The sequence below is a fragment of the Danio rerio genome, chromosome 14, assembly GCF_052040795.2.
Source record: "Danio rerio strain M-AB ecotype USA chromosome 14, GRCz13ab, whole genome shotgun sequence".
NCBI lineage: Eukaryota > Metazoa > Chordata > Actinopteri > Cypriniformes > Danionidae > Danio > Danio rerio.
In genome coordinates, this window is record NC_141034.1 from 33,964,086 (window position 1) to 33,989,569 (window position 25,484).

At 37.2% G+C, this 25,484-nt stretch overlaps 2 protein-coding genes across 64 annotated transcripts in view; one reads left to right on the forward strand and one right to left on the reverse strand.

The window, feature by feature from the left end:
* cfap96 (cilia and flagella associated protein 96) overlaps window positions 1–25,484 on the forward strand; it is a 55,715-nt gene that overhangs the window by 26,279 nt on the left and 3,952 nt on the right. For 6 of the 14 annotated variants that reach the window (XM_087280819.1, XM_087280836.1, XM_087280815.1 and 3 more), the window contains one exon: window positions 2,497–5,037. The exons of 4 other annotated variants lie outside the window; for them this stretch is intronic. The gene's annotated coding sequence lies outside the window, so the exon portion shown is untranslated. Of the gene's footprint in view, window positions 1–2,493; window positions 5,038–25,484 lie in introns of those variants that run through there. 4 more of the 14 variants (XM_087280820.1, XM_087280838.1, XM_087280824.1 and 1 more) reach the window with 2 other exon arrangements.
* Window positions 4,688–25,484, reverse strand: part of sorbs2b (sorbin and SH3 domain containing 2b) — a 100,278-nt gene continuing 79,481 nt past the window's right edge. For 17 of the 50 annotated variants that reach the window (XM_087281587.1, XM_087281576.1, XM_087281591.1 and 14 more), the window contains 13 exons: window positions 24,826–25,004; window positions 22,930–24,468; window positions 21,613–21,698; window positions 21,239–21,285; window positions 20,964–21,078; window positions 20,759–20,887; window positions 19,442–19,633; window positions 15,699–16,544; window positions 13,231–13,422; window positions 10,304–10,417; window positions 9,062–9,111; window positions 8,715–8,821; window positions 4,688–7,134 (listed from right to left, as the gene is read on the reverse strand). In XM_087281587.1, the coding sequence (XP_087137713.1) occupies window positions 7,073–7,134; window positions 8,715–8,821; window positions 9,062–9,111; window positions 10,304–10,417; window positions 13,231–13,422; window positions 15,699–16,544; window positions 19,442–19,633; window positions 20,759–20,887; window positions 20,964–21,078; window positions 21,239–21,285; window positions 21,613–21,698; window positions 22,930–24,468; window positions 24,826–25,004 (3,658 nt within the window). In that variant the 3' untranslated portion in view covers window positions 4,688–7,072. Of the gene's footprint in view, window positions 7,135–8,714; window positions 8,822–9,061; window positions 9,112–9,465; window positions 9,541–10,303; window positions 10,418–13,219; window positions 13,423–15,698; window positions 16,545–19,441; window positions 19,634–20,758; window positions 20,888–20,963; window positions 21,079–21,238; window positions 21,286–21,612; window positions 21,699–22,929; window positions 24,469–24,825; window positions 25,005–25,484 lie in introns of all 50 variants that reach the window. The other 33 variants (XM_087281601.1, XM_087281608.1, XM_087281604.1 and 30 more) reach the window with 28 other exon arrangements.

The window sequence follows — 25,484 nt, forward strand, 5'->3', positions numbered from 1 at the left end:
TCTTATGACTGAATAATATTGTACATTTGAGTGTATGCTCCATTCAGCCGTTTTTATTTCTGTCAGCTTTACTTTAAAGATTTAATAAAAAATTGTGGCTCAGAACAATGTTTTTTTTTTTTTTTTTTTTTTTTTTTTAGCAAGTAGCCATGTAAAATACAGGATAAAGTGCAGTTCCTTACGCCTCATGTGCACTGAATTAAAGCACTGTCAGCTTTATAAAATACTTTCTGAGATGCTTTTCTGCTTTATTTCACATTTTAAAGTGCCCCTATTATGGGTTTTTAAAAATGAGTTTCCATGCAGTGTGTAACACATCTCTAGATGAATGAAAACATCCAGCTGAAGTTTAAATCTGAAATGCACCGTGTTTTAAACTATTGATTCTCTAACAAAATAGTCCACTCAGAGTTGAATAAAGGAATTATGTTGGGTTCGGATCATTTGCTTGAACGCATTGTCGATACAATACATGGTTCCGGTAAAACGTGAAGGCGGCTTTCCCTTTAGACACTAGCAGAGCACATGGGATTGATCATGACATGAAGATGATGATCATTGAGAGATGTAGATTCAGCTGCAGGGAATAAAACTTTTATTTCACAAAAATACCACAGTATAGCCAACCTAGGGCTGTGTTTGTTCCTGTCATTTTTCAGATTTTTGATATAATAAACTACGCTGCAACACAAGATTCATCGGCCATTTGCTATTAAAGGAAAGAGCAGCAGAGACTAATATGTGTGGGACTTTGTCAGACTTTGACAGGGACTTTGTCAGTAACTGTTACAGTGTGTGCTACTTCACACACGTTTCTCTCTGTCTCACACTGAAACCAGTTGACCAATCACAACAGAATGGTTTATTGGAACAATCCCTACACATTATGGGTTTGAGACCAAACAAATCATATGGGAGTCGTTGGGATAATGGTAAAAATTAATGCATATTATAAGAAAATGACTTAAACAAGTGTTTTTTTGACCTTTCATGCATATCAACCTGTTGTTGGAGACCCCCAAAACCAAAATATGACCTTTTATAATGAAAAATAGGGGCTCTAAAAAATGAGCCAGAGTGATGTACCTGCAATTGTCATGCATGTCTCATGTATGTGTTTTTGTCATTTTTATTAAACATTTTTTGACTGAATGACCCTTTAAACTTTGTAATAAGGTCATTTTCAGTGTCATGTTTGCACGATTTTTTTTTTCTAATCTTTTGTTTAACATGCTTTGGCTGGGATCTGTATGAAACAAAACACTTTTTATCCATTATCCATACACAAAAAAGCAGATGTGGCCATTTATAACTTTACCATGTCTTTCACTCATAACTATTTTAGCTGTATTAAATCATTGCTGAACACTGTCATTTCTTCTTATTTTAATAAGCTCTCCAGTTTAAAGCTCAGAGTGACCTACAGAGAATGTTATGAAGCCATAACCCAGATTTAACATTATGAAGATTTAAAACAGGTACAATGTTTGAACATCTGATCACAACAGCTTTCAGATGTCAGTGGACGTTCAAAACAGTTTCAGTGTTTGATTACGTCTGGTCAAAATGATTCCCTGGCTGCCATCCCGCGAATATGTAAAATACAGTCAATGGAAAGAGCTAGTAAGATTCACATGAGGCTTTTTTCCTAAAGTAGAGTCTCGGTAACCACACAGCATGGCCCGTTTTGTGTTGTACATGGCACTGGAGTGTGCTCTTTATTTGAAGGCCAAACATTCTAGCTTGAGAGCACTTGTATTGTTGGCTTGAACAGCTCCTTGTTTGGTGGTGCCAGGGAAGAGCGGTTTGTCACAGCCCGAGATGCATCAACCCTAGCAAACCTTAAAACCAGAAAATCCTTCTCTATCCCAAGCTGTCACATTATGTAGCCCACTAGTAAATTCGGTCATTTACTCAGCCATATGCTCTTTCAAAAATGAAGGGGCTTGGTGTGAGAAATGGATTATCATATTGTAAGTCTTAAAAGGGGCAGTTCGCCCAAAAATGAAAATTCTGTCATCGTTTACTCAAACTTAAACTTTACTTGTTCCAAACCAGTTTGAGTTTCTTTCTGTTGAAGGAACATAAAAGAAGATATTTAGAAGAATGTTGCAATCCTGTAACCATTTGCTTCCATAGTACCTTTTTCCAAGTATACAGTAAAAGTCAATGGATAATAATTTCCAGAATTCTTCCAAATTTCTCGTCGTGTACAACAAAACATTTTTTAAGCTCTTGGGGGTGAGTACATTTTCATTTTTTGATTGACCTATCTCTTTAACTAGGGTTTGAGCTGTATTCCCAGATATATTTATCAGTTTGTTTAAGAGAGCACGTGAGAATATGCTCCATTAAAAACAACTGGGGGGAAAGCAGAGTCTAGACAAAATACCAGCCTCCTGCAAGTGAGCTGGATGGCTCTGATTGTTTCTCTGGGACAGAAACTCAAAGCGGCTCTCCACTGACCCTCTGTTTACTGTGTTCCCATGGTAGCAGGAGGGACAACTCCAGGACACGATGTGGCTGTTTATAGACTGGACGGTCTGCAGGGACTGGATTGCTTGCAGAAAGATGACGTTCAGGATGGCACGATTACTATAACTGAATTCAAAGCCTTAACCATGTCTTGAATCAAACAGTATTGCCAATCAAATGTTAGATATAATTCTGGTCTAGGAACATAAATATATATTTTTTTACTTTTGGCTACAAAAGTACTGGCCATGCAAATCTGCTGCAAGCCAAAACATAAAAACATAAGTAACCAGATTATCAAAGTCATAGCATAGGTTTAAATGCATTTATTATTACATTTGAGTGTATTCTCACTGGCCACTTTATTAGGTACATCTTACTAGTACCACTTTGGGCCCATTTTTGCCTATTAAACTGCCTTAAACCTTTGTGGCATTTATTCAACAGGGTACTAGAAATATTCCTCAGAGATTTTGCTCCATATTGACATGATAGCATCATGCAGTTGCTGCAGATTTATCAGCTGCACATCCATGATGAGAATCTCCCATTCTACCAAAATTGTAAAAGCATTATAGAAATAAACATAGAAGATGAAAAGAGCCAACCCATGTCACCCAAATGGTGTCAGAGTGGGGTAACCACTTTATTAATAGATCATGGAATACTGATGTCCATCATATCAATATTAAAGGCAAATATTTCTCAGTGAAAGGCAGGAGTGGTGCAGGAGGGATGTAAGATCCCGGAAGTACATTTCCTATGGGTTTTACAATGTTGTAGATGTTTTTATTAGTAGTTAACATAACTTGTAAGGTTTTGCTCTAGAACATAAATTATACACCCATATCAAAAATACGATATGGATACATGGATATTTTATACAACAAATGTGTCTGATAAGTTGCTACGTTTTTGCTGCAAGTCTGTTGTTTTTTTTGTTTTTGTTTTTTAGGAACAAAGAATTAAAGTATTATGTTTAACACAGATTTTTAATTGAAATCTCCTATTGTAAAACCTCAAGGGAACCAGGGTTGTATTTGCAAATAATATTTATCTTGTGCTCCTCTTATTTGTCAGATTACCGTGTGTGAATCAAAAATGATGTGCAAGGTCACCCAAAACACAAGTATTTAGGCAGTATTAATAGTCAGTTTAATATTAGGTTAGGTTAGTTTATCCCACCTTAAGCAAGTTTGATTTGCACAGGTGACAGTTTTGTTGACAGTTACACATACAGTAGAAGAACTGAAAAACCTAACATATTTTTAAATCTAAACATCTAATAAGTAAGTTTTGGCTGCGAGTTTGTGTGGTTTATTTTTATGAACAAAGAGTTAAAGTATTATCTTTATCACATATTTAAATGAAATCCCCCATAATAAAACCCAGTAAGACAGCATGCAGGGAAGCAGGGGTGTATAATATTTGAATATTGCACACATTCAATCTTTTTATATTTGGCCAAGGTTTTAAAATGTTTAAAATTTGCTTAGCATATGTATGAATAATATAATACAAATAAAACTGTAAAATCTGATGGGAAAAAATCATTTGCACTTCCTGTACATTATAGATTCTAAATTCTGAATATAATTGAACAGTTCTGTGATTTAAACAGTTGAATACTTCAAACTTTTCTCACTATCTTTCAAAAATAAACTGAAGCTTCACATTAGAATGCATGCTTTGCCGCTGTAAACCGTAAAAAACCCTGCCTACTTTAACCTGATTGGTCAGTGCTGAGTAATGCACGAGAGCACTGTGAGATTTATTAATTCATTTTCTTTTCGGCTTAGTCTCTTTATTAATCTGGGGTCGCCACAGTAGAATGAACCGACAACTTATCCAGCACGTTTTTACGCAGCGGATGCCCATCCAGCCACAACCCATCCCTGGGAAACATCAACACACTCCCATTCACATTCATCCACTATAGACAATTTAGCCTACCCAATTCACCTGTACCATATATCTTTGGACTGTGGGGGAAACCGGAGCACTCAGAGGAAACCCACGCAAACGTAGGGAGAACTCCACACAGAAATGCCAGCTGACCCAGCAACATTCTTGCTTTGAGGCGACAGCACTACCTACTGCACCACTGTGTCGCCGACTGCGAGATTCATATTTTGCTAAACAGTTTGAGGCTATATACTACTATACTGTAGTTAGGAATCTAACTGAAAATACATTCAGATGCAAACGATAGTCCTGGATGAAAATATATGACTTTATTTATGCACTATTCCACAAAGAAACAAACAGCAGAAGAAAGACTAAATTGTTAATTTTTTTGGAGTCTAATTAAATATTTATTAATGAATAGGTTGACATGTTGCTATAACCTCTCCTATTTTTATTTACAGTGCTCAGCATAATTGCACACCTCATTTTGAAAATGATTATTTGTATCTCTTTCTCAGTGAATATAAGCAGTGTTTTGATGCATTTAAACATAACAGATTTATTAAACATGTTTATTAAAATAATATTTTAGTCACCAAACATATTAAGAAATTGAAAGATTCAATAAATACAACTAAATTCAGGCAAATTATTGCAAAAAAAATCACAACCTAAAAAAATTCAATTACATTAAAAAAAAAAAATTGCTTCTCAGTTTTTTCTCTTTTTTAAATTTGTATTTACTATTTTTCTATAACATATAAATTCGTTTTGTACTAGTTTTTGGACCATTATCGTAAGTTATTTTGCTAGATTAGCTCCAGATTTGGCTTCAGTACTGACTAATCTAATGTTTATGCACAAATATAATATTGTATAACTTCCTATTAAAAATATGAATTTAAAAGAGATTCGCTGAGCGCTGTAATCAGTTATGCACCAGCTTGTCTGTTCTTAACCAATGATACTAAAGCAATAGTCAATTCTCATCCAATAAGAATCCATCACCCACACTAGCACCAAAATGTTGTGTCAGAATCATACTAGGTTTAATTGACCAAACATATCACAGTGTTTTGTACTTTATAAACATTTAAAAACTGAATCGTGCATTTGTAAATGTGACAAATATCCACATGTGGTAAAGTTCTGCACCAGGAACAATAATTTCAGCTCAATCAGAATGGAAGACTGAGTGCCAGTTCTTAACTAAAGCACAATGAAGATCTCTGCTAGTCCCTATGTAGCTACAGATCAGACGGCGGTGACAAATATTGCTCTGTACCACCATCACATATATTAAACCAGAGCAGCATGGCATTAAAACAATTCTCACACTGGTACAATAATAAGTTTGCAGAGATCAGCAGATTTTTATATGAAACAACATGCGCAGGATGTTACTGGTACAGTACATTAAGCACATTGACAACACAGAGACTGCATAATTCCCTCCATGAGGTATTATATTGCCTAGATTACATATATTATTGGTTCCTGTTTCTACTGAGTGACACATTTACATTTCTTGCTTTACCGACAGGAATAAAACTGTTAGTCATACAGTCTCACAGGAAGATTGAAAGGCTGCATATCTTAAATTGAATATGAAAGTGTAATCACTGGGCCGAACAGATTAAAGACATAGAAAGTGAACAATTTACAATATATTAAGTATGTCATAATGAAAAAAAAAGAACGTTGAATGTTCAAAGAAACAAAATAGTTTTAAACGTACATTTCCTCACTCAAATTGAACCAATTTGAAGAATCAGGAAGGCGAGATATACAAAATACATGGCTGCCAATTGCAGTTCAGTAATAATTCAGCATCATGTGCTCCTCTTATTGGCCATAAATAGGTTACAGTGTGTAAACCAAAAAAAGCGATGTGCAAGGTCACCCAAAACATAAGTATTTAATATAGGCAGTATTAATAGTCAGTTTACTAGTGTTAGCATGCACACTTTAGCCTCTTGTCAGGGATATACTGCATTCTCAACAAAAAAAACAACATCTTTTTAGATTGAAAAATATCAAAAATATTTTTCTCTTATCTGTAAAATCCTTTAAATGCTCAAAGGAATGTCTGGAGGAAAAATAAAATAGAGCCCTAGAAAACCGGAGGTCATTCTTCTCAACCTGAAACCGGTTTACATACTGAAAAGATACATGTTGGCATGCAGGAATGGTCTTCTGTAATATCCACTCCCTGACACAAACATGACACTGCAATACTGCTCAATCTATATGATCTAAATCAGATCAGTGTACAGAGGGGCACCAGTAGATCCTTCATCACCTACTGTATAATCACCCTTCCAAAGACAAAAAAAGCGTGCCTCTCAATAAATAACATATAAATAGGGCACTTAATTACTCATGTTGAAATCCTTCTGCCCAACTAGAAGGCAAGCTGATTTTTCAACTATGAGAAAAAAAATGTAGGCAACCAAATGTTTTAAAGCATTTACCGAAATTCCTAATAAGCGTAGTGGTTTTAGGATTTAATTATGAAAATATTTATGAACCAAATTAGACACAAGGTGCAATAACCCCTCCGACGCCGTTTGGCTTCAGTTTCCATCAGTCCAGCAAGATGACCGGAGCTTGTCCTGCTGAAGGCGAAACTGTCCATCTCTCTTCAGTAGATGTATATGACCATCAGAGACGTGCGTTTTAAGTCCATTTATAGCCTCTTCACATAGTTCCCCGGAAAGGTTCCAAAAAACTTGGTTCTTCTTGACGTTCCTAAAATATAAAATTGGAAAAGCTGTGCTATACTTTCAAAATGCATTTAATATGGAAAAATGGATTACTGTAGCCACATCAGATAAATCATGCATGACTAACTGCTTTAAACTACATGATATAGAAATATATATATATATATATATATATATATATATATATATATATATATATATATATATAAACATAAATGAACATCAGAAGGTATGAGGAAAGATACAGATTAAACTTGCTGAAATGTATATGTCATTTTTAATTCAACCACAGAATAAACATCTATAAAACAGTAACTTTTGTTTTTGTTTTCAAATCATATAGAGATCTTAGGTTAAATTAAAAAAAAAGAAATGATTAAAAGTCTGATATTAAAACAATTATAGAAAAATATAAAGAAACATTAAAATAAAATGTTTTTATTTAAGGTATTTTTATATAATCAGTTTTGAAATTATCACTATTAAAATTGAAAGTATCAATCAGTAAAATACAAAGGCAATTAAATAAATTATTATATGACTAATCTACACTCACCCGCCACTTTATTATTTTTAGGTACACCTGTACAACTGCTCGTTAACACAAATCACTAATAAGCCAATCACATGGCAGCAACTCAATGCATTAAGGCATGTAGACATGGTCAAGACGATCTGCTGCAGTTCAAACCGAGCATCAGAATGGGGAAGAAAGGTGATTTAAGTGACTTTGAACGTGGCATGGTGTTAGAAGGGCTGGTCTGAGTATTTCAGAAACAGCTGATCTACAGGGATTTTCACGCACAACCACCTCTATGGTTCACAGAGAATGATCCGAAAAAGAAAAAATATTTAGTGAGTGGCAGTTCTGAGGATGCAAATGCCTTGTTGATACCAGAGATCAGTGGAGAATGGCCAGACTGGATAATGTGCCATGTCATAAAATGTAAAAATATTTCAGACTGGTTTCTTGAACATGACAATGAGTTTGCTGTACTCAGATGGCCTCCACAGTCACCAGACCTCAATCCAATAGAGCACCTTGTGATGTGGTGAAACGGGTAATTTGCATCATGAATGTGCAGCCGACTGCAGCAACTGAGATGCTATCATGTCAATATGGACCAAAATCTCTATATAATTTTCCATAACCTTGTTGAATCTATACCACGAAGTATTAAGTCATTTCTGAAGGCAAAAGGGGGTCCAACCCGGTACTAGTAAGGTGTACCTAATAAAGTGGCCATGAGTGTGACAATGAATATTTGAGTAATGGTTCCTGAAAATCTCTGGATTAAATTACATTGTCAAATATATTAAACCAAATAAGTATTGTAAACTGTAATAATATTTTAAACTACTGCTTTTTTATTAAATAAATGCGTTTTTTGTTTTTTTTATAATCATTAACGGAAAAATCTAATGTAATTATTCCAAACTTTTGTCATTGCCCCTTGAACATTTGCCCCTTGAACATTAGCACCAGTTTTAAAGATCATTTTTAGTTGAACAGCAGCGCCACTTAGTGGCAAATTAAAGAACATCACTGAAATGCTCCTTGAATACTGGCAAGCAACGGGATGAAAATAGAATTCACAGACTTACCCACAAACCATCCATCATCACACTTCTCCATGACATCAACAACATCACCTTCCTTCAGCTCCAGCTCATCTTCATTCCGTGGCATGTAGTTATACAGTGCTTGAAATCTGCAAGATGAAGCGATAGAATTGGGGCTTTTAAAGCTGACCAAATTTTCTACATGAACTTTATAGGTTGTTAATGTGCATATACAGTAGTCAACATTTGAAGTTGATCAAAAAGTTTAAAAATAAAATGTTCTTAATATGAGAATAGTTTTTTTTTGGAACATTTTAGGAGAATCATGTTAAAAAGTTTTGAACCACTTTAAATGTTGACTACTGTAGAAGAAGACTTGAGATACTCACGGTTCCCCTCCACCTTGAAGTGGATCACAAGCATATGCTTGTCTTTGGGACTGAAAAAGAGAAAAGAGGAAAGGACATTTAAATGTTTCCGTCTCTCGTTCTGCTGTATCTGATAGTGAGAACAGCCAGACTTCCACTGTGCTCATTAATGCGAAGCCTGAGGCCAGACCTGGATCAGCTGTGTGTATCTGAACTATGTTAATGACCAAACCTGTCTAAACGTAGATTAAACACAGATTAAAACAAAAAGAAACTGCACTTTATTCAAACACGCGTGAGATCCAGGACTACCGGGGGCTCAAAATCTTGCTTTCTAAGCCATCAAACAACATATTTTCTGAAATATGTTTGATCTTTGGACTTAGAAAGAGTTGAAAAATGCCTTAAGTACTGAAACCGAGGACTGTACTCCCCTTGCTCGGAAGAAAATGTGGGGAAAAGGCCGCTTGCCTGGCCCTGGGGAGTACACCTTGTTTAAGCTGCGTACACAGGAAAGATCATTGGGACATTCCCAGGAAAAAATTCCAGACAACCCAAACACTCTCAATGCATTGCTAAAAACACGCCAATCTTGAGCCACAAAACACACCGTAGACATGCAGAAAAACCACTTTCAGCATGCAAAATGTTATCAATCTACAGACATATTAAGAATTAAATGTTAATTTCTTCACCACTTAATGCACAAACGCTCAGATAGACAAGACCTTGGTGTTAAAGTCATAGTTCACCCAAAAATAAATCTTTTACTGCTTATTTTTTTACAGTTAAGTGGTGCCAAACCTGTTTGAGCTTTTTTTCTTCTGTTGAACACAAAATAAGCTATTTTGAAAAATGTTGTAAACCAGAACCATTGACATCCATAGAAACAAACAAATATAGTCAATGACTATAACGGTCTGCACTTTTTTTCAAAATTTGTGTTCAGTATACGAAAGAAAGTTTGTTGAAAAGGGATGGGTGCATAAATAATGACAAAAGTTTTATTTTTGGGTAAACTATCCCTTTAAGAGTATCCCTCGTTCATGAATTAACATTGTATTGATAGAATGATACTGCGCATCATGTGACCATACACTGAGAAAAAAAAAAAAGATTACTGTATCATTCCGAACATCATTACATTTAGGTACAGCAGCAAATTAAATCAATCAATGTCATTATGCATTGAAAAAGGAGAGAAAACTGAGTTTCCCTTTGGTCAGATGTGCCATTGCCACACAGGTTGCACATACTCCCTACCCTATTAGATGGCGAAAAGTTTTGACCTCTAACAGGTGATCCGCAGGACCTCCTAGACATCACAGGGCTACGAGGGGGTTTACCAACAACCACAACATCACGCCTTAACACAGGCTGAAAGAACCAGGAGAAGCTGACATGAGTAGTCATTAAAAAAAACAATTTGCAAAAATACACACTGTTGTTTAGAAGTTTGGGGTCAGACAGATTTTAATTAGCAACAATGCATAAAATCGATTAAAATGAACAGTAAAGACTTTCTCTGTGCTGCAAAAAACATTAAGCAAAACAGTATTTTTTTCCCATAATCCCCTAAATTACATGAAAATGATCATATTTTTAATTATTTTGTGGGTGTGTATGGACTCACTCTTGAATTGTGATAACTGAAACAATGTTACCCATGTATCTGCTCTTTTTTGACCAAATTAACAATACAGTGATCGCCATGATTGTCACGTCATGTTTAAAGGTGCAGCATGTAAGTTTGATACCCAGTGGTTGAACTAGGTATTGCATTCCTGGATCAAAACAAACGCAAGCGCAGGTTGCCAGATTGAGAACCAAAAGTAGCGATTCTGACTATAGAGCCTAAAGGCCGATTTAAATCATGTTCTATATAAAAGCAACTGAATACAGCTGTTGTGTTTCCTCTGGTGCAGTCAAATTACTTATCACTACGTATCTTGTCACACAGCATGCTATTAGGACACAGGATTACAATGTATTCTGCTCACCTAACATTTACGCTCATAATATTTATATTTTTTGCTAATTAATTTTATTGAAATTTATTTCTGTAACAGACCTATGCTTTAAGAGCCTTCTGAATGAATGAATTAAATATGCAGTTTTCCAGCAAGGCAACCCGGGGGGCTGAAATATAATTGGCTAAAGTAGCATTCGGCGGGTTAAAAGAACCAAAACAAAGACAGCCGTTCTGGCGCATAACAGACATTTTTAAAGCAGAATATCTGACTTCAGCATTGTTTTTCAGATGAACAAGAATGTTCACTTAGCATGTTTCCTAAATATCTACAAACATATAGCATTTTTATGCTTTAGAAAAGTCAAAAACTTCCATACAGCACCTTTAACTTATGCTTAAAATGTGTGGCATCTAAGTCCACTTGTTTTTTTTATGTTTTTGAAGCTGGCTCATAGCAACACTGAATTGAGTTTTTAAAGGCAGCAGATGTGGCTTGTGACATTTTAGTCTTACTTAAAGATACCTTGTTACCTGTAATTGTGTATATTGCATCATGCATATACACATTAACATACATGTCATTAACGACTAGTCATACATATTTTGTAGAATTATTATTATTATTATTATTATTATTATTATATACAGTTAAAGTCAGAATTATTATTATATACAGTTAAAGTCAGAATTATTAGCCCCCCTGAATTATTAGCCCACTGTTTATTTTTTCCTAGTTTCTGTTTAACGGAGAGTAGATTTTTTCAACACATTTCTAAACATAATAGTTTTAATAACTCATTTCTAATAACTGATTTATTATATCTTAGCCATGATGACAGTAAATAATATTTGACGAGATATTTTTCAAGACACTTCTAGACAGCTTAAAGTGACATTTAAAGGCTTAACTAGGTTAATTAGGGCAACTAGGCAGGTTAGGGTAATTAGGCAAGTTATTGTATAATGATGGCTTGTTCTGTAGACTATTGAAAAAAATATAGCTTAAAAGGTCTAATAATTTTGACCTTAAAATGGTGTTTAAAAATTAAAACTGCTTTTATTCCAGCTGAAGTAAAACAAATAAGACTTTCTCCAGAAGAAAACATATTACCAGACAAACTTTGAAAATTTCCTTGCTCTGTGAAACATCATTTGAAAAATATTTAAAAAAAGAAAACAAATTCAAATAAATTACTCTAATAATTCTGACTTCAACTATGAACACAAGCCTTGTGTTTGTGTATGAACACAAACACACACACAAAAAAATGTGTTTGCATTTTTCAGGGATGAATATGAATGCATTTGTCACCAACTCTCTGCTCAGTGTGTGTGTGTGTGTGTGTGTGTATACAAAACATTATTAAGTACTCACAGGGTGAAGAGAGGACAGAATGTAGTTGGAGTTTGCATTTATACATGCTTTTAAGCATCAAATTAGCATATTAGAATATTTTCTAAATCCTTATTTGACACAAAAAATCATACAGTAATGGTTGCTGGAAATTCAGCTTTGCTATTACTGGAGTACATAACATTTAGAAAAATCTTCTAATAAGCTATCTGCATATTTTACACATCTAACAATATTACAGTTTTTACTTTAAAATACATGCAGCTATCGGGATCATAAGAGACGTCTTTTTACAACATTATTTAAATAATACCAACCACATCTTTTGAGTACTTCTGAGGTAGTGTATACATTGGGGGGGGGGGGGGGGGGGATATTTAACATGAGTAAGTGAATATTCCTTGATTGGAGCAAATTATTAGCTTCTTTTAAGTCTTAATGTATTTACCAAGTTGTCCAATCATCTGTTATGAGAGTTGTTTTTTTCCATGCCAGTGGACAGAGCTAACAAGCAAAAGTCTACAAAGGTAATTTAAAGTATCCTGGGATTGTGAGTAGTGTATGGGGGTGATTTAAATATGTCTATGACTTACTAATAATTAATGATTCTACCTCCCCATATAACAGTAATAATTTACCGTAAGTCAGACATACAGTGTGAACTACAGTGTTTCATGTATGTAGCAAGCACACTATGGTGCAATAAATCTTTCATGGAAATGCATGCCGTAACAATAATGTATTTACGTTATATAGGTCGCTTTAATAGAGAATGTTAGTGTATGTATTATGGAGTGGTGGGATTAAGGGGAAGGGGAAGATGGTGAGCACTAGTACAGTCACTAACAAGCACCTTGTCTTTACCTTGACCTTTGGGGAGCGGAGGTCCTGCCGAGGGAACAGTTTTGCCAAGTGAGGGGGTGACTGTGAAACCCCAGGCAATGGTGGGGTGGAGCATGGGGAAGTGGGGGAGTATTTAGCAGATGTGAATGGCAATGACATCTGTGAGGACAGAGGGGAGAGACGAGGAGAGGCATTCTGGGAAACTTCACCCTGCTGATGTGGAGATGAAAACAGTTATACATGCTAAAGGCACGTTCATCATGCTCTACAAATGCTTCAGGATCTACAGGCGAAGTGTGTGATTTATTTATTTTTTTGGTGCAGTTTAACAAACAAAAATGCAAACTTAATGGCCACTGGAAACAATAATAAGCATTCCGTGTTAGCGTTTGCACAAAACATTTATTTTAAAGGAACAGTTCACCCAAATTGAACTGAAAAATTGAGATTTTGCTTCAATTTACTCATTCTCAGGCCATTCAATATGTTGTTGTTGTTGTTGTTGTTTTCTTTAGATGATAAAGATTATTTTTAGCTGGGCCAGTGGTCATGGTGATTCATAAAATACGATATAATGGCTACTGCCACTTTTAGTCAAAAAAGCATATGTGGGCAGAACAAAATGAACACTTTTTTTACTTAAATAATAAGTGTCTTGTCAAATAACAGTGTATGCATAGCACCCTAACCAGACTTGGAAGGCATAGGTAAAAAAAAAGTTATTTTTATAAAATTAACTGCACATAAAATCTGGTCTTAAAAAAAGTCACCTACATCTTGGAAGGCCTGAGGATGTTTTGTGTGTAAACAGTCCCATTAAAGGGTTGGTTCATCCAAAAAAGGAAATTCTTTTCAAAACTCACCCTAATGTCGTTCTAATACCCTGAGACCTTTATTCATTTTCAGAACACACAATGTTTTAGAATAAATCCAAGATCCCTCTCCTCCATGGACAACAACAGTCCTGAGATATTTAAATTCCAGAAAAATCAAAAACACTTTCAAATCATTCCAGTTGACTTCAGAACTGTAATCATTCAAAGTTCCAGGAACATTTTATGTGCAATTAAATTTATAAAAACAAATTTTTTTTTTTGACACCTATGCTGTCAAAGTCTGGTTAGGGTGCTATGTTTACTACGGGCAATACAATGCTTGCATGTTGCACTGCTGATTCTAATAGCCATGCATTGTATTGCCCATCGTAAACGCACACCCTGTCCTTTCACGGAAAAGAATACACTTTTTTTTCAGTTTAGTTGGTGCACATGTTTTCTTTGAGTTTTGTATGATAACAGTTGAACCACTGATATAGGAAATAAAGATACAAAATCTGTATCTGGGGTGGTAACTTTTTCAAAATTACTTCTTTGTTTATAACAGGTTCTTAAAAGTACATTTTCATAAAAAAATACAAGTCTTTACCTCATAGTACCTTAAAGCAGAGGTTCCTAAACTTTTCAGCCAATTAATTAGATTTTTGGATCTCACCAAGCGACCCCTGCTCATTATCCAGCAACCCTCCGAGGGGTCTCAACCCTCACTTTGAAACTTTTGTCTTAAGCCTGGTTATACTTCTGCGTCAAGTGACCGGCGTAACCCACGGCGCATGCAACGCGTGTATCTGTGCATTTATACTTCTGCGCGCTGTCTCTGTTGGTCTGCATTAACACTTCCAAAACGTTAGTGGGTAGTAAGGTGTTAATGTTCCTCTGTGTCAAGTTTCTTCGCTTCTGTTTTGTTTTTACTGAACGCTTCCTGAATGTACAAGTGGCTCAAACTCGCTCATTTTGAGGCAGGAACCGGCGGACGTGCAACAATTTTTATCATGAGGTAAACACAGAACAAAACTTTCCATTCGGAGCTCCTTCACGACACTCCACACTTGTAAACAATTGCTCTATCGGGCTCGCGCGGCTCTCGGTGCCGCCCAGACTCGTCAGCTCTACCAAGCTGACCAATCACTGAGCTTGCGCTACGCTTCGCTGTGACGTGTAGTTACAATTTTTGAGAGGTGCACAGCCACGACAACCACGGCGTAGGACTATGCGTCAACACGTAGGCTGCGCCGTAGCATACGTGTGCGCTTGACGCAGAAGAATAAATCAGCCTTTAAAGGTAAAATTTAAAATTCAAAATTGTACCTTTTAGGTACTAATGTGCAGCTGCAAAGTACAAAGGTTTACCTTTTGAAAAGGTTTTGTTACTGTATCTTCTGGATTTTAGACATCTATGGACCATTTTTGCATATAGAGGAGGAGAGAGCTCTTGGTTTTTATCTAAAATATCTTAATTTGTGTTCTGAAGATGAATGAAGGTCATAGAGAATTGGAAAAACATGAGGGTAATAACGCATTTCATTTTTGAGTGAACTAAACCTTTAACTCATGGGTTTTAAAACAAAAAAAGACAAAAATGACACACTTCTCCTGTAAGGAAATTTACTTTCACTTTTCAGTTTAGGGGCATTACCAAACAGCAAGCTCTACCTCAATATCTGAACCCTCACTATGGGCAAGTTGGAGTGGAGTGAATGTATTTGATGGCAGGGTTTTATTTAAGAAGCTGTTGTCTTCATTCTGCTCCTCCTCAATGAAGAGTCTGGGTAGCTTTTCCACAGTATCTGGTTCTTGGTGATACAAATCCTCCTCTTCTAAGAATGCACCCTTTGATTGGCTGGCCTTTATAATCGACACTAGCTCCTCACACAGATCATCCTCTAGGTCTTTTGGTGGCAGAATATCCAATGGAGATTTTTGACCTTCAAAAACAACTAAGTCAATAGGGCTGCCCAATTTAGGGGAGTCTGTCTCGCCTGGCTTGTATCTGTCTTTGGGATCTGAGAACAACTGCAGTTCCTTCACAGGCAAATCTGCTTTGTGACTGGACAGAATTTCTATGACACTGCCAGACCTGGAGTCAAATGTGGGTGAAGTGGGTGAAGGAGTGAAGGAGGCGGAGGTTAGGTAGGGTTGAGGTGACGGGCTGGGATCAGGGGACATGTAGGACTTTGGGGAGGAGATGGGAATGAAGTGGCCCTCTTTGAGTGCAGGTGTGGAGACGCGAGGAGTGAGTGTTGGAGAGCGGCCCAGTGTGGAGGAGGCGGGAGATGGCGAGATGCCAGAGTCAAACGCTTCATAGTATGGCTGGAAATTGGAAGGGAAGGGAGGAGGTGTGGGGGCAGGGGTTCCTGAAGGGGACAGACCCAGAGTGAGAGCCAACCACTCGCTGGTGATGGCTTGAAGGTGTGCAGCTCTCTGTGGACTGGGAGAAGATGAGGAGAGTGGACGGATAGTTGGGGATGGAGAGTTGTGGAGGTTACGCGTAGATGACGGCTTAAGGGAAAGAAGGAGAGAGGGAAAAACAGAAAGTGATAGTAATGATACACTGGGAAAATATGAGAACTGATAGAAAAGATAATGAAAGTGACAAGAGGATAGATGAATGTGGTAGTTTATGAGAAAATAACACCTAGAAAATCACAGCACGAAAACAGCACTTTCTGTTCAGTAAATCTGATTGATTCTAGATGATTTAGGACGTTTCATAGCTAGAGTTTGGGTTTGGATACCATTTCGTAAGGATTAATACAGCGTAGCAGAAATGCTGTCTTTGTAAAAGCTTTTTGCAGTCATTTCAGGTATTAAAAAGGCTCCACAGATGCAATATGTGGGAAACAGGCCTAAGACTAAAGGCATGAGCTACAAGGAACAATATGTGCAATTAATATTTTTTAGTCCACAATAACTGTCTGTACTGATTTGTAAAGTGGAAACAACAACACAATCACTGAGTCACAATCTTTACAATACAAGCCTTCAAACATCAAACAAGTTTCAGTGCAAAATCTCAAACCTCCATAGAACTTTTACATTACACAAAAGGGTCTTTTTAGAGCAGGGGTGTTAAACTCAAATTGGTGGGGGGGCCATTTCAGTGACTGACAATACATAGGATAGTCGATTTAACATTAAAGCAGAAAAAAAAGTGACATAAGTGATGCATCTTAGGACAACAGACGTGATGTTCATAATTTAAGCATTACCTCTCATCATTGATAATGCAAATCAGCACGTTTTTTTGCTTCATACAACTGTTGAAATATATCTGTGGCTGTTTAAATTAGCATTTTGACATTTAAGTAGTCATAATAATTATAATAATCATAATTTTTATTCTGTCCCAACCAATTGTTGCTTTACCAAAAGTTTAACAGACAGTGCAAGAACAGCAGAAAGCAGTTTGGGTAACTTTAATGACTTTACTGGCAATTGTTCTGCTTAGTATTTTTCTTTTTTGTAAAACTACCACAAAGAGGAGAAAAGTAAGTATATATTCACATTTACTTTCAATTCAACCAGCAGTAAAATGTACATAGTTTCCATATAAATATTAATACGCATATGAGGTAAATCTATTAGACCATTTGAATCGAATATTAGCAAAATTTGCATATTTTTTACACCACCAGCATAACTTGTAAGCCATGAAAAAGGGTTTGTTCAACACAATACAGGTGGTATCAAAGTGATAATAATCAAATGATCCTTAAATATTTACAAAAATTGAGCTTTAGTAAAAAATAGAGCACCTAGGGACATATTTCAACGTTTAAATCACCCACAGAAATAATAAGCATGTGCAATATTCTCAACCTCAGAAAAAACAGAGGTAAAACTCAAATATATACAGTGCAGTACTTTAAATGTCCAATAGATGGGGTTGGGGGGGGGTCAAAATAACAAGTGGCTATATGCACAACAATGATAGGGATTCAAAAACATATGGGCTGCATCTGAAAACTGTATATTTCTATACTATATAATAATCTAATTTAGTATGCGAGCCATGTAGTATGTACAAATTCATAGAATTCGAAAATCAGTATGCGAGAAGTACGTGGATGACTTACTATATCCGGCAAGATTCTGAAGTGTGCATTCCATGCACGCTGCGCTATACCATGATGCCCTACAAGAGAATTCATGAATGGGAGTAAAACGGAACAACTCGATCATTACAAAATAGCGGATGTTGCGGATGTCCGAATTTCATTCATACTGCTCGTATTCATACTGTATAAGCGTACTTTTCTAACAGCCAAATATTACATTTAAATTCAAATTCAGTGCCTACTGAGTAGTAGGCTGTTTCGGATGCAGCCATATTTTTTGTAGGGCAGAATCTCATACTTTTGACGTCAGTTGCGGGTTGGATGGAGGATGAGGGAGGCCATAAATGGCCAACCCGCCGTGAGTTTGAGACCCCTGTTTTAGAGTATAAATGTATTTATTTATTAATTAAAATAAATCCAAAAATGTTATTTTATGGCATCACTTTAAAAACTCTTATTTGGAACCTTCATATTTAAGAGTGTAGTGCCCAGTGCTTTGGACAAAATCTACTGCACAAATGAGAGTTAGGTGTGCAACTGTATGTGAATTTGTGAACTGACAGTGTATGATTTGCCATTTAAAACCTTAAAACATGTTTTTTTTTTAAAGCATGAGATTAGTTTAACGACATTTATTCACTAAAATTATGTTTATCTTTTTGAGTATAGCTGAAGTGTACAAATATTTGACAAAAATACCCCGTCCAGACACTTCCTGCTTAGTAAAACAGCAAGAACTGAGCAGCACATGTATATCGCAGCAGGTCATGCCCACAATCTAATTAGCCTATACTGGATACTGGCAGGACGTGTGATTAATCTGATCTAATCCTGCTGGCTTGGTCTCACGAGAGCGAAGTAATAAGCCTTTACTTCTTTGTTCTTTAGATGGAATTACAACTCAAGGGCATTTAATCTGAACTCAGGCTTATCTTACACATCAAGCCAAAGGTAATCTAAAGATGACAGAGGTGATCTATTTTAGGACTGGGACAGTTGCCATCTGAAAAAGGATTAATTTTGCACTTGGCACCTTGTTGACTCTGACAGCGCTGTACATGACCTATGGCAAAGAGTAACATGATCTGAATGAAAGGTTTTGCTGCCTCTGACGCCACCCTTTGTCGGCACGGATCATGTATTTAAAGTATAAGTCAGTATTTATCCAGATAAGATTATGCACTTACTTAAGTGGATCAGAGTGTATATTCCGTGGATATAAGTAACCCGAAATTCACATGTCTCTCATCACCATGATTGAAACCTCATGACGTTGTAATATGAAATATGTTTAAGACCGTTAAGCCTCTTTAAGCAAAAATACAATTGAAAACGTACCCTACTGTTCAGTCTGTCACTGGAGAAGCTGGTGGGTATACTAGGCCCAGGCGGTTGTCCAGTATTTTGTACTGAAGTCTTCTTAATGACATCCACATACGACACTGGAAATATTCCTTGTTTGTTTGTACCTGGGATCTTTCCCTCGAACCAGTTTTTGTCCACCTGCCGCACCAATACAACACGCTCTCCCTGGAAGACATCAACATGATATATTAAGTGGTATAACAGTGGAACAAATGAAACAAGTGCAAAAATGATAAGAGTATAACCTTTTAAAAAAGTATTTAATGTTTAACCTGTAATATGGAAAAACCGCTGGTTGTGTTTTACCTTGGTATACGATATTACAGTGCAGATTTCCATCTCTCTTGTTCACCTAATGTTGCACAATTTGCAAATTAACTCGTCCGTATTTAAGAGCGTGTGTGGAGACGCTGACGCGGTAAACAACAACAGAGGATACATGGAGGAGGAAAGTGGTCAGTCGCCACAATTTGCTCCCACTAGACCTGAGATCTCTCTCGTACCCTCACATTACTCTGAATGGTGGAGGACACCATATATAAACCATAGGCACAAGCTGCAATGATGGCCTTTTCCTTCCTCCTCTGCCTCAAAATCATTTTAAAGTTGGGTGAACTTTGCATATTTCGCAGAGCTAAAAGCAAGGGAGTTTCTTCCATCGTAGCTAGTGTGGCGCAGACATCATGAATTATATGTCAAGTGTAAACACATGAATCGGATAAAGGTCACAATTAAAACAACGTGTAAATGGACAGGCAAAAAAATCAGATATAGGCAGCAAATCAGAATTGGGCATCAAGACCTGACACTGTAAACGGGCCCTTAAGTGCTCGACTCACCATCTTTCCCCACTTCTCTCTATCTCCTCCACACAGTCTCGTAATGACAACCATGCATACGAATTTTTAGGCATTAAAGAAATTCTATTTTATATTTAATCCTTGTCTCCAATATAAGTGCATTATTCTTTTCATGACGGTATAACGGTACTGAAACTGATACAGTTGCTATTTTTAGATCCTGTGGTATTTTAGATATTACTGTATTACCCCCCAAGCCTAATTGTGGCAAAAGCTGAGTTTTCTTAAAGACATTTTAGGTCTTGTGTTTTTAATTTTCCTTTGTGTTGGAACATAATGATAGAATGGCATAGAATATAGGAATTCAGCAACAAGTTAGACTTGTAAAAGATTTTTCTCAAAGTGTAAAAAAAAACATTAACTAGTCGAATAATGAGCCATAGCTGAAACCAAAATCTAATTATGACATCAAGACTAATAAAACTTTTACTTTTCTTAATGAAAGTTCCACATTAGTATCAGCATTAAAGTTGTAACGGGCAACTGCTTCTCCAATTTCTTTGCTCTGGGCTGGAGGAGGTGGTCTTGCTGGCAGATGTCGCTCTGATGGAGGGATTTTCTGAGAAAAGAGAGAAATTAGAGGTTGAAGTATCTTTATACTGAATGTACACAAAGACAGAGAGCTTTCTACACACCTCCACATATGAGATGGGGAATATCCCTACATGTCCATGGTATTCTCCTTCATACCAGTTATTATCTATCTGCCGACTGATGTATACTGTGTCTCCTTTTTTGAACGTCAGCTCTCTAGAAGGAAAACATCAAGACAACTAGATTCCACAGGGGAAATAACACGATTATGCTAAGGACATACATAAATAATGCATTCAAATTGACTGACTGATTGTAGCACATCTAACGCAGAATAAAACAGAACATGGTGACATGGTTTGCAAGTTGTTCTTACTTGGCCGTCTGTGCTTTGAAGTCATATATTGCTCTGGCTGGCAGTTTCTGTCAAGCAAATGAAGCAGAACACAATATATCTTTATTGCATGTGGTTACAATTCGAGCAAAGCTTAGGTAAAATCATAGTGTTTTTACTAAAATATTACGTTGATGCATATTCCTCTACAGCAGGGATGTCAAACTCAATTCCTGGAGGGCCGAAGCCCTGCACAGTTTAGTTCCAACCCTGCTCCAACACAATTACCTGTAGGTTTTAAACAAGCCTGAAGGACTCAATTAGTTTGATCAGGTGTGTTTAATTAGGGTTGGAACTAAACTGTGCAGAGCTGCGGCCCTTTTGGAACTGAGTTTGACACCTGTGCTCTACAGTACCTCTCTGACATCAGGGGTTTGTCTCCTGCTCTGTGGTGTTTGCCGGCCCACATCAGGGTAAGTGTAATTTCTGGATGTGTCCTGGTCTAGAATAAAAAGCAAAGAAAACCGATTTAAAGACAAGTCTCAAAAAATTTAACACTGACATGCATGGGAACAAGCAATGGCAAAGGAAATAATAATTTGGGATCTGATGAGAGAAATGCACATAAAGTAGGAGAAAATAAAAAGTAAATACAAATTTACACATTTTATTGACCAATGAAAAAAAAAAGTAAATAAAGAAATGCTGTATACATATTTTGCTGTCCATAATAATGATTTCCATGAATCATCTCAGAAGATATGTTGTGCCCTTCGTCCAGACTCAAATTCCCAGTATAGATGTGTATTTATACTAGAACTGCTAATGGTTAGCTGGCATCTGTGCCAACTGTGGGCAAACCCCCTTGCTCTGAAGCCTCCTCATTTATAAACATTGTGGACTATGTGTTGCATATCTTTCATTTTAAAAACATAATTAAAACACTGGCCTTCTCCAAAACAAACAGCTAATTCTTTACTAAGGCTGATTAAGTCTTATTTGTCAGGTTTAAGAGAGTAAACGTAAAAAGTAAGCGAACATGTTTCTTCCCAAGCCAATAAAATCTCAAATCTGTTTTTAGATTGCATGCTTCAGCTGCTCAAGTCATCTGTCCAAAGCTATTTATATAGACTGAAACTTCACAAAGTTACATTTCTTTTGTGGTAAGCCCAAACACAAAGTAGTTTTTTTCTAGTGTCCTGATTCCCAGATAATATCTGAACTTGATAAAATGCATACCTTGAATGCATGAAGGTGTCTACCAAGTACAGGAATGTATTGTATACCGTATATAGTAGAACATTATTAAACAGTAGCAAAGACAATGTAATATGCGAAAATGAAAGACACAGGCACCAACACCTTCCCCACACCAACAAAACAAAAACAAAACTAATGCAGAGCGGAGGATGTGGGAATGAGTCATGCTTGCTGATGTTCCTCGCAACATAATTCCTTTCACTATGTCCAATCCTGGTCCTAGAGGGCCACTATTCAGTAGTCTAAGATCCAACCACAATTGGACTGGCTTATTTAGGTATTCAGTCTTATTTGAGACAGCACGTTGGAGCTAAACTGCAAGATATTGGCCCTCCGGGAGAAAGCTTAGGTACACCACCTCTAAGCAAGCACATTCACAAACACAAATGGAACATAGCAATGATGGAGCAGAAACCAAACACAAGGGATGAAAGGATTTCAGAAAAAAAAACAGATTGATTAGATGAGTCCACCTTGATAGCAGTATTTAAAGTTGTGGTTCCTCTGGTTGTTGTTGCTGTCTATATGGTTGTGAGAGGCACTATGGGACAGGTGACAGTACTCGGATTGGTGAATGTCCTGACTGGACATGCCATCAGGTTGTGGGTGGTAAGAGCGAGGTTGAATTGTAGGACTGTTTCTCCCCAGTGCATGCAGGGAGGAATTCCTCTCAGGAATGTCCGGAAGCAACTCCACCAACAACCTATGAAGGATGCTGTTTTCTGACAGGCTACTCCTGCGTTTCTCAGTGCGGATGTGATCATAGATGTCTTTTAGAGCTGAATCTAGAGTCTCGTACACATAGCTCTTGGAGTTTGACATTCGGGAAAAACTCAAAGGTGACAGGTTCTTCCGACGGAAAGGCACTGGGCTGACCAGGAATGCAAGCTTACTGAGACCAAACTCAGAATCTTCTACTCGCAAATGTTGCCTCCGATCCTGCTTGGCCCTCTCATGCTTGATCATGGTGGTGAAGCGTGTATAGGAAGCCGGGCAGCGGCCCTTGCAGGAGCTCACAAGTTGCCTGTGAAAATGATGGTGGTGTCCAGATCCACAGAAACTTTCGGAGGAGGCAAATGAACACAAGTCAAACTCCCTCTCACTGCAAAAAGATGACCCTTCAATCTGGATGAAGTCACTAAGATCGGACACTACAGCATCATGCTCACTGTCCGAATAATCATTCTGCATGGCAGAGTTTTGTAATTGGTCACTGGTGACATGGATGTGAATTGGCACATGGTTGTTTATCTTGGGGTATTGGGGCCGTCCTTCTGGGGGATTCCTGGCTGGTGGTTCTTCATCTAGCAACGACTCAATAGAGAGGCTACGCTTAGGGCTGTTGATCCTCCTGGAAGAACCTCTGATTAGGCACTCCTCCCCAAGGTTTGGCATGGATTTAGACTTCTGAATCAGACTCTCAAATTCAGAAATCCTGTTGTGCACCATGTCTCTAGGCACCTCTTCGTTGCAGCCCTTGTTGCCGGTTCGCCTATCCTTTCGCTGTTCGCTCTCATACTTACGGATCCTGGATTTGACAGAGCAGATGACAGTAGAGTTTATCAACTCTTGCCTGTTAATGTGATGCATCTTCTTGTAGAGTTTAAGAAAGCCTGGTGCATCGTGGGCAGAGCGGTGGCGGGTCCTCTCCCTAAGATCCTCAGACTCTTGGACATCACAGTATTGTGATGTCTCTAGTTCCCCATTGTGCAACAAGGAGCCAGTGCTTTCACAACGGGTCTGCACTTCTCTTCCCCTTCCCTCAGACAGGAGGTCATCACAACTCCAAGATTTGAGCTTAGGTGAGGTCTCCTCTGCGATCATCCAGTCTTCTGAATTCTCTTGGGCTGGTTTCCAGCCTTCTGGGAGGCTGGAGAAGCCTTCTGAGACAGCTGGGACAGCCATAAAACTGTCTTCATTTTCACCATAGTTTTGATACACAGGTTCTGAGGTAGAATGGTTTGGACTTAGACAGTTTGAATGTGCTGTGTGCATATTGCTCACATCCCCACCTTAGACATCCACCACAAGCAGCATGGTAAAAAAGAGACATGAGAAGACATTAAAAGGTAATTTCCCCACAGGAGAAAAAGGACGTGTATACAACGGCCTGGAAGAAAACTGGAAAGAAATCAGACATCTTGATCAACAAGCCCCCCCTGAATATAGAGGCAGTTGATATGCTACTCTACACTGTGGCAAGATTGTAAACACTAAATAATTCATTGACCTTTATTCATGCAAAGGGAAAATAGTTTAAAATTCAGCTTGTGCTGCGCTGGAGCAAAATAAAAATTGTCTGTGAACCTTTCCCAGTTGCTTATGCTTTCAATAATGTGCACAATTTCGACTTCTCGTTTGAAGTTTACCTTTAGTTCTAGTGGTGGCGGGGGAGCTTGGGCTGGTGAGGGGATTCCTCTGGGTGCTGCTGCCCCTGGGCAGCTCTGGTGGTCTGACAGATGTTTGTGTTGTGCCCACACTGCTGTGAGCTCTTGGCTGAGTGGTAGCAGGTTCGGATTTTCGCCTCTTCTTGTTATCACTTGCAGAGCTATAGTATAAATGATAATAGTCTTTGTTTATTTTAATAGTTTGCAATGAAATTAAGTCTCCTTTTGAAACTAATATCGTGACCTGTCACCTATAGTACACAATGACCCCAAATGTGGGTACAGACCTCATACTAACACATGCATTAGGAAATTTAAACAAAGTGGCACTTAAAGAAAGAAAACATTTTGTAAACTTTTTTTTTTTTTACTGGACAATGAAAACAATAGATCATAAGTTAATAATTATTGTTATACATGTATTTTATATTTTAATTATATTATAAAATATTTAGTATTGAGACAAAAATGTTACAAATTAGACAAAGTATTGGAACACTTTCTACATGTTAATCATATTTGTCTATTTTGTAAAATCATGACTTTCGTCCAGTTCCAAGGTCATTCTTAGTGGATCTTTGCTGCGTTAAAAATGTTTTGAGAAAAGTCTGTTTTAGATGTCACCTGATTTTATATTTTTC